Raw genomic sequence first — 10,003 nt, 5'->3', positions numbered from 1 at the left:
TTCACTTACCTGAATGTCCAGTGGACAATAAAAAGGCATGTAGAACATGGGCTAATTGTAGGTTGTGTGGCCTGACTTAAGCACCAGAAGACATCTAGCTCCCCTGGCCCCTGCCCACAAAATACCAGTACTGGCCTTCCTACCTTTTAGAAGATCAGAAAACAACCTCAATGCCCAAATGCCCCAAATGCTCCCAGAAGCTGGAACCCCTTCATTTGACAACCATTATTGTAGAAGTAGAAGAGAAGAAAATAAGTAATTCTAGTTACAGGTAAGTGCTCAGAAGGAAATAAAACAGTGCAAGAGTAGGGTGGGCGTGTCAGGCTTCTCTATACAGGAAGGTCAAGGAAGGCTCTTCTAAGGTTGGCCGCATTATGAACTGAGACCTGAATGGTGAGATGGAGACGGCCTTGCAAAGAGCTGAGGCAAGAACATTCCCAGCAGGGGAACCAAGCGGACTGTGAGGTTTGAATGGAAAGAGGACCACTGTGGCTGAAACATAGGTCAGAAAGGTAGAAAGCACTGGCATTTTAGGGCAGAGAGAAGGTGAGAAATTTCCAAGTTGATTTATGTGATGCTGAAAGACTGGTAGATGATCAGCTGTCTAATTTGAACTACATTTACAAAGACTGTCTTGTGGCCTCTGATATGTAGATCATTGGGAGATATGCCTTTCCAGAAAAAGGAACTATCTTGTCTTTGGCTCATGACCAACCCTTGGGAGAATGTTCAGGAAGCAGGGCATGATGTCTTGTATCAGATCACAGTTCCACCACTGTGGCAGGTGCTGACAATTCCCAGATGGACAAGGCTCTGAAATTTCTCCTTCTGTCTCTTGCGCCCCATTGGTGTCCCTTGCCAAGGACAAGCAATATTTCTTCCACGGAGTTTAGAGGTCCAAAAAAAAGAAAAAGTTCTGATAAGGATTGGAAGTAAAAAAATATCTTTATTGCTTTTTTCTGATTACAAAAGTAATACATATGTTATCATCTCAGGAATTTTTGGGGCTTTCTAAAATGCAGCTAAATACATATCTAGGGCAGCAAATGCAGGAAGAGTATTAACAAAGGGTGAGAATCTGATCCTTTACTTATCTCTTACCTATGATATCTCATCCTGAATGGTCGCTGAGGTGACGAGATTTGAACTTTGAACTTGTAGGCATAGAGTGGTGACCTCATTTATCCCTTTGAACAATTGCAAATCAATTTGTAAACCATCAATTCCTAGGGGGAAAATTCTGAGCAGCAAAATGCACTCAGAGCCCTGTGGCATAAGACTGAAAATTTCAGTCAGATCCAAAAAACAAAGAACTCAAATTCCAGGGGAAGACTACTCTACCAAAAGAACAACACAGGAAGCTGAATGGGGCTCTTTTCCAGCTCTTTATTGTTCTTACACGCTGTCGACACTCCCTGTGGCCAAGGGCTCTTATCTAGTTTTTACAAGTCCCTCCACTTGAAGAGGCTGTCCCCTCGCTTCCTTTCACTACCCACTTCTCCCAAACTTCGCCGCACCACCAGGTTCACGGTGCACTTGGAAGGGCGGACAGGGATTTGCCTCTCCAGTCCAACCGGCTTTCGGTCACTGAATTACACACGTTCATCGACCCTTCTGCGGAGACTGCTTGCGTGTGCGCGGGGTGGGCGAGGGTGGGCGGCGGACTCTGCCCCTGGTGGTTGTGAGCCCATTGCCGCTCCGCAGCAGGAGGTCTCGGAGGAGACGCCCACCGCCCCCTCCCTGGGGCCCCGCAGTTCCCGTCACGTGCCGCCGCACCGCCCAATCAGAGCCTGCAGCGCGTGGGCTCGGGATTCAAACTGCGGCGCCTCGGACTCTCCGGGATCTGCGCTGCTGTGGCCGCGGCCGCCGCTGCGTGCGGGCCATGGAGCACCGCATCGTGGGGCCGGGCCCATACCGGGCCACCAAGCTGGTGAGTGTGCATGCGGGGATCCGGACGAAGCGAGGCCCCGGCCTGAGTGTCGGCCGCGTATTCGTCAGTCCTCGCTTCTCCAGGGCAGGCCGGGCCCGGGTCAGGAGGCGGGACGTGTTTCGGGTCGGGCGGCGGTATTCTGGACGACGCTCAAAGAAAGGTTAACCGGGCCTGGGGCCCAGCCCGTCCAGGGTGGGCGCAGCTTCGATCCCGAGACGTTGGCTGGGTTCTCGCCAATCAACGGCGCCTCCCTGTTTAAAGCGCCCGGAAGACCAGGGTGACACCCCTCTCCCCTCTCCTGTCCTCCGGAATCCAACACCCCAGTCCGTAACTTTAGGGCCACCCGCCGCCTGGACTGTGTCTCTGTCCCGAGTGTCACTTGTGGTGACACTTGAGGTTCTTTCTAACGGTGCCCAGAACAGAGGTGGATCGCCCTGACCCCGTTTCCGGCTCCTGACGTTTCTTTTTCTGTGAGCACCGACCTAAATGAGGAGGGTGGGCCCGGACTTATGGTTTGAAAGAGCCTTTGCAGACCCTGGTCCAGGGTGCTGCCTGTTTTCCTGGGAGAAGAGCTTTGGTAATCAGAGTTCTAAGGCGTACTTGATTTCTTTGTGACCTGGAGCAAGTGATTTTAGCGATTTCATAATGGAGTAAGTGGCGATAATTTGGTAATGTCTAGAGCAAGTTTTAGACAACTTTCTATGAAAGCTTAAAGGTGATTTGGGAGGAAAGGACTGCTCCCCTTGGCCTGTCAACACTTCTGGCCACAGCTAACTTGGGAATTAGGCTCATTGTTCTATGCACCCCAAGGGATATCCAGGAAAAGATGAGAACAGGATGGAAGGAGTTACTGTACTCATCTTTGCAAACAATGCACTACAGACACCCATAATGATTCATTCATTGAAAAAAAATTCAACACATATAAATTTAGGTTTTCCTTTGGACCTGCCTCTAAGAGGTATGGATGCTGGTAACAGGGAACAAATAGGATTTTAAAAAACCTCTTTTCATATCTGCTTCCACTTCACAATTGCCTCTACCACTTGAAACCATCTGGGGTCAAGGCTATTGGTAGGTCCATCTTTAAGGATGAGATACAGGTTGTGCTTTATAAGGGACTTTCAAAAACTTTACTATTCTTTGTGGAGGGAAAATAACACTCCCCTACTGCCAGTTTATTCACAGCACTAATGCAGGGGAAATAGAGAGACTCTGGATCTTGGGGTAACCAGTTCTCATTCTTCCAGCTTTAGACTAAAAAAATAAATTACATGATAATTGGAACTGATTTTTAATCTCATTCACAGAATTGTGTGAAGTACCACTTTTTAGAGATGCAGAGCGCCTATGTGAAAGGCATTCTTGATTCTGAGTCACATTAAAATATTATCAAAGGAATTTACAAAGAAAAGTACCCTGTTCTTCAGAAGTCTTCAGTCCCCAAGAAGTGATATTCAACTCAGATTTAGCCAAGACTGATCAAGTTAAGTAGGAAATTAAATTATGTGAATAATTAATGAAAATACCTAAATATCACCAGAATTTCCTAGGTAGTCAATTCAGTTCTCAACTTTATTCTTTTTTTTTTTTTTTTATAAATTTATTTATGTTATTTATTTATTTTTGGCTGAGTTGGGTCTTCGTTGCCACGCGGGCTTTCTCTAGTTGCGGCGAGCAGGGGCTACTCTTCATTGCGGTGCGTGGGCTTCTCATTGCGACGGCTTCTCTTGTTGCGGAGCACTGGCTCTAGGAACGCGGGCTTCAGTAGTTGTGGCACGTGGGATCAGTAGTTGTGGCTCACGGGCTCTAGAGCTCAGGCTCAGTAGTTGTGTCACACGGGCTTAGTTGCTCCGTGGCATGTGGGATCTTCCCAGACCAGGGCTCGAACCCGTATCACCTGCATTGGCAGGCGGATTCTTAACCACTGCGCCACCAGGGATGTCCTCTCAACTTTATTCTATTTGAGAATCTTGATCGTAAACTAAGATTTTTGAAAACACAGAAAACAATAGCCATTTTTTTTTTAAGTGAGTATTACTGATTTATCAGTGATCTCCGTAGTCTTTACAGGTACTTTCCCCTCATTGTAAAATCTCTGTTTCCCTGAGCATAATTCAGTTGTGCTTTACAGCTTTCATCAGTTAAATCATAAAGTTTGTGATTAGTCCTCTCTTTATTTACCTGCCCCAGCTCGCCTTTCCTCCCTGGCTCCCAACTTAGCATTTCCATCTTCTCCCAACATCATCCTCAACCTAATCTTCGGGAAAAGCTTGGGAAAAACCTATTGGTACACAAAGAGCAGGTGTTTACTTCCTCCTTTCATAGCTCACTATACTTTCTCAAACCATGTACAGCTCCATTTTCTAAGACACCAAAGTCTTATCTGAAAATAGCATTTTATGGACTAGGTAAATTTCTATGCCCAAAATAAAATGACAGACTCTGTAAGTCAATTCATGGTGAATATGGAAGCTAATTAGCAACTTATTCATCTTCACTGAAATAGCTTTCATTTTAACCCACATATTAAATAGTTCATTAGTTAAAAAGAAATAATGAGAGGGCTTCCCTGGTGGTGCAGTTGTTAAGAATCTGCCTGCCAATGCAGGGGACACGGGTTCGAGCCCTGGCCCGGAAAGATCCCACATGCCATGGAGCAGTTAAGCCCGTGTGCCACAACTACTGAGCCTGAGCTCTAGAGCCCGCGAGCCACAACTACTGAGCCCACATGCCACAACTACTGAAGCCTGCATGCCTAGAGCCCGTGCTCTGCAACAAGAGAAACCACGACAATGAGAAGCCCTCGCACTGCAACGAAGAGTAGCCCCCGCTCACCGCAACTAGAGAAAGCCCGCGCACAGCAATGAAGACCCAACACAGCCAAAAATAAATAGATAAATAAGTTAAAAAAAAAAAAAAGAAATAATGAGGAGAAAGAAAATTGCTTTTTCTGAAAACTGCTTAAATCTACCGATACTTTCTTTGAACTTAATTCTGAGTTGTCTATATCTTCTGATGCAACTAGTGAACTTTAAAAGACTTACAGCCATCACTGAATCTGAGAGTTTGAATGGACTCTAAAGATTATCTAGTCCAATTCCCTCGTTTTATTGAGGCGTAAAGGGGTGAACTGACTTGATCAAGTTCACACTGCCAGTATGTGGCAAGTACATCTAGATCTAGCGTTTGTTTGCCTCTGAAGTCCCTGGCCAGGTGCTATATTATAGCACTACTATCATAATATTTTTGATATTAAGAAGTAAAGGAATGGAATAAATATTCAAGAGAAAAGAATAGGAAGCACATTTCAACACTCAGTATTTGTCATGTTGTTAAGCAAAAACAGTTGTATGATTTTTTTTATATAAATTTATTTATTTTTATTTATTTTTATCTTTGGCTGTGTTGAGTCTTTGTTGCTGCATGCCGGCTTTCTCTAGTTGTGGCGAGTGGGAGCTACTCTTCCTTGCAGTGTGCGGGCTTCTCATTCTCTTGTTGCGGAGCACGGGCTCTAGGCACGCGGGCTTCAGTAGTTGTGGCATGTGGGCTTGGCAGTTGTGGCTTGCGGGCTCTAGAGCTCAGGCTCAGTAGTTGTGGAGCATGGGCTTAGTTGCTCCGCGGCACGTGGGATCTTCCTGGACCAGGGCTTGAACCCGTGTTCCCTGCATTGGCAGGTGGATTCTTAACCACTGCGCCACCAGGGAAGCCCCAGTTGTATGATTCTTTATGCCTTAAACTAGCGGTTTGAAATAAACAAAAAATGTTTTTTAATCACAAAACAAACCTGTTTTGTCCCCTTTGCTATTAAGATTCTCTCGTAATATGTCATTGAAACAATCACATTCTCAAGCTCTATCTAGTTCTTTGTTGACGAAGGATATTTTCTTTCTAAATGTTACTGAGGATAGTGAGTTATTTTAAAGACAACTTTTTCCTTCTTGGCAGAGTAGCCAAATAACCACTGAATTATATTTGGAAATACGTGGGAGCAGAGATCACAGTCCTTGCTAGGTTTTGAAAATCTAAAGTGTCTCATGGATTGAGTAAATATCCTAACGTTAAATGCTATTAAAAATCAAAATAAATAAATTCAAAATTCTTTTTATGAATTTTTCTAGAAAAGAGATATGAGTCTTTGATAAGGATGTCTTCTTAGAAAATTTCTAGTGTAAAATGAAAACTAGCTATCACCAGATTAGCTAAAAAACCAATCAGAATCCTAATAGATTTTTTTTCCCCCTGTGTGGGGATGCATTGAGTAGAAAGCTCATACAGAAGAGTAAAAGTGGAGGAATTAAAAGGTTTTAAAAAAGATGAGTATAGGTGATTTGACCTACCAGAAATTTAAATTTAGTATTAATAGACTGTAATCACACCAGTGTAGTATTGTTCAGGAATAGACAAATAGCTCAGCGGGATTAAAAAAAAGAGTTCAGAAACAGAATCAAGGACTTCCCTGGTGGCGCAGTGGTTAAGAATTCGCCTGCCAGTGCAGGCGAGCCTGGGTTTGAGCCCTGGTCCGGGAAGATACCACATGCCGTGGAGCGACTAAGCCCGTGTGCCACAACTACTGAGCCTGCGCTCTAGAGCTCATGAGCCACAGCTACTGAGCCTGTGTGCCACAACTACTGAAGCCCACGCACCTAGAGCCTGTGCTCCGCAACAAGAGAAGCCACCGCAATGAGAAGCCCACTTACCGCAACAAAGAGTAGCCCCTGCTCGCCACAACTAGAGAAAGCCCGTGTGCAACAACGAAGACCCAATGCAACCAAAATAAATAAATAAATAAAAATTAATTAAAAAAACAAAAAATACCAAAATAAAAAGTTAAAAAGTTTAAAAAAAAATAAAGTAAAACATAAACAATTTCAAAGTTCTTTCATAGCTGTCTATTAAAAAAAAAAGAAAGAAACAATCAAGAAAGGTAGTATGTAAGGTAGCTTACTATTTCAGTTTAGTGAGAGAAGGGTAGCATCATTAACTCTCCATTTGGGAGAAAATAAAGTTGGAGATCTCCTCCCTCCCACCATAAAAAATTTCAGTTGAAGATTCAAATATTAAGATCCCTGTAAAATATTAAAAGAAAAATTTGATAAATATTTTTAATATCTCAGGATAGGGAAACTTTCCTAATTGAGGGAGTAAACCCTGAAGCTATAAAGATAAGAAGATATATTTGTTTTCTTAAAACAATATAATCATCAGCGAAACCTTTATATAGCTAGACACCAAATAAACAAATTGATAAGTCAGGAGAAAACATTTCTAATATATTTGAAAAAGAATTAATATTCCCTATTTATATTCATTCAATACATACTTATTAAATACATGTACTGTATGTCAGGCACTGTCCTCAGTTGTGGGGATACTGAACTGAGCAAAATAGAGTAACTTTCCTGACTTCTATGCACTTAGATTCAAATTCTAGATTTAAACAGTTCTTAAAATTAAGTAAAAGATAGAGAAAGACAACCCAGAAGAAAAATGGCAAGTCTCAAATGAAGAAATAAAAATGACTGAAGATAAAGGCAGGAAAACACAAACAAAATATAAAGATACTATTTCTTGTATATAGATTGGCAGACACAAGAATGATAATATCAAGGAATGGCCAGAGATAAGGCAGTAGGCTCATACAGCATTGGTGGGAGTGTGAATTGCTACAACTGGTTTAAATAAGCTGATACCCTTTAGAAATCTGTTCTATCAAAAATAAATAAATAAAAGGATTGATACGTTAGGTTATGTAAACAAGGATATACTTGTGAAACAGCAAACTGGAAACAGCTTCATGCCCATTAGTTGGAAAATGGTTGAATAAATTATTGAACTCATTCATTCATAAAACGGGCTATATCTATAGGTACTGACACAAAGATATCCTGGTATGTTTAATGCAAAAGCAAGTTGTAGGATAATATGTACAATATGGTTGATCTCATTTCTTCAAAAAGGAAGCAAACAGCGACAGTGATAATAAACAATACATACATACAAAGGGAAGGATTCTATATATGTGTGTGTATGATTAATGGATATGTGGGATTGGAGAGAGACAGGGCAGACTCTTTTGTATATATTTCTGCATTTAATTTGTTACAGTGTGCATTATTCTGTAATTAAAGTGACAGTAGAGGAACTGCTAACCAGCTTGAGTCAAATAACAGGCATATTTACTTATATTTTGAAATATTGGGTCCCAGAGAGCCATATCTTCATTGTTTTATTAAGTAATGCATAAAGTACTGTGCATTAAGTTTATCAATCAACCTAAAATAAATAAAACTCTTTTTTATTAACTCTTCTTGCCTCCCCATCTCCCAACATATATTAATCAGGACTGAAATGCAAGCTTGGTGTCAGCAGAGAACTGAAAAAAAGACCCAAACAACCAATGTTTAAAAATATGTGGAAATGGGGGCTTCCCTGGTGGCGCAGTGGTTGAGAATCTGCCTGCCAATTCAGGGGACACAGGTTCGAGCCCTGGTCTGGGAAGATCCCACATGCCACGGAGCAACTAGGCCCGTGAGCCACAACTACTGAGCCTGCGCATCTGGAGCCTGTGCTCCGCAACAAGAGAGGCCGTGATAGTGAGAGGCCCGCACACCGCAATGAAGAATGGCCCCCACTTGCCACAACTAGAGAAAGCCCTCGCACAGAAATGAAGACCCAACACAGCCATAAATAAATAAATAAATAAATAAATAAATAAATAAATAAATAGAGTTCCTTTAAAAAAAAAATGTGGAAATTGTTTAAAGCTATGTTGAAGTTCATAGGTTCCTGTTATAATGAAATGACCACTCGAGAAGCAGAGCATAGAGCAGGTTTCCAGATTTTATTATGAGGCTAAATACCTGAGTGACATGTGCCGACTTGCCTGTCCTCTTTGGATCTTGATTTTGCCCCACAGTTTTCTTCTAGCTCCAGAATAGATTGAACCTGTAATTTGTTTTAAGAGATTATCCTGGGAATTTTATATATTATCCTTACGCTTGAGGAATGCCTTATCTTTCACAGAGGGCTTTCGTAAGCATGATCTCATGAGACGTCACAGTAACCTGGTGAGGGAGGTGGGCAGAGAGTGAACTTAAATCAACGTTCATGGGCTCTTCCTGGGCTCTCTTTCTGCTGTTCATTATTTCATTCTAGCCAGTTTGCCCTGCTTCTCCTCTGTTTACGTTCAAGTCCCTCTTTCATCCACTGTGTTTCTTCTTCGGCTACCCTTCTTAATCTCTTCCGCATTCAGTGTACCAGTACAATCAGCTAGTTCATATTTATCAACTTTCAGGTTGGTAATTTAAAATTGTGGATTGCTCTCAAGGAGGATTTTAATATATGAGCATGTGTGTGTGTGTGTATATATATATGTATGTTTTGTTTTTAGCCCTTTATTCTGCATAACGTGTACAGAAAAGCACACAAATTATAGGTATACAACTCAGTGCATTTTTACAATGTGAGCGCCCTATTTAGCCAATGACCAGATCAAGAAATATGACATTACCAGCAGCCCAGATGTCCCTCTGCCCCTCCCAGTCTCTACCTCCATACATATTAACCACTACTTTGATTTCTAATACCATGGATTAGCTTTTGTCTGCTTTGAAACTTTATGTAAATACAATCATATAGTACTTTTCATATCTGGCCTTATATCAATTATATTTTATCTATGTTATTCATCTATGTTATTGCATGTAGCAATAGTTCATTCTCATTGCTGTGCAGCATTCCATTGCATGAATAAATCAATTTGTTTATCTGTTCTTATGTTGATGGATATTTGGGTTGTTTTTTTCTATTAAGATAGTGCTATTATGAACAGGGTGGCTTTTGGTGAACATATTTCTGTGGCATATATACTTAAGAATGGAATTGCGGGGTTATACAGTGTGCATATAATTTCCAGTTGTTCCACGTTCCCTTGATAACACTTAGTATTGCCTGTCTTTTTCATTTTAGCCATTCTGTAGGCATGTAGTGGTATTGCATTATAGATTTCTTTCGCGTTTCACTGCTAATTAATGAGATTGAATATCTGCATATGTTATGGTAAATTTGGAG

The 10,003-nt window shown here is 41.7% G+C and overlaps 1 protein-coding gene and 1 long non-coding RNA gene across 3 annotated transcripts in view; one reads left to right on the top strand and one right to left on the bottom strand.

Moving 5' to 3' along the window:
* The first annotated feature begins 1,801 nt into the window (after positions 1–1,801).
* Positions 1,802–10,003, top strand: part of DEPDC1B (DEP domain containing 1B) — a 278,101-nt gene continuing 269,899 nt past the window's right edge. For both annotated transcript variants that reach the window (XM_082382374.1, XM_082382375.1), the window contains exon 1: positions 1,802–1,930. In XM_082382374.1, coding sequence (XP_082238500.1) covers positions 1,883–1,930 — 48 coding nt within the window. In that variant the 5' untranslated portion in view covers positions 1,802–1,882. The remainder of the gene's footprint in view (positions 1,931–10,003) is intronic.
* LOC309624485 lies at positions 5,149–6,640 on the bottom strand. Its single transcript, XR_014241968.1, has 2 exons — positions 6,573–6,640; positions 5,149–6,514 (listed from the first exon to the last, which is right to left on the bottom strand). It is a non-coding gene; the product is annotated as an uncharacterized lncRNA (long non-coding RNA).

Source organism: Balaenoptera borealis (assembly GCF_965194805.1).
Source record: "Balaenoptera borealis genome assembly, chromosome: 2".
NCBI classification, from domain to species: Eukaryota; Metazoa; Chordata; class Mammalia; order Artiodactyla; family Balaenopteridae; genus Balaenoptera; species Balaenoptera borealis.
This window is presented reverse-complemented; position numbering and strand designations above follow the sequence as displayed.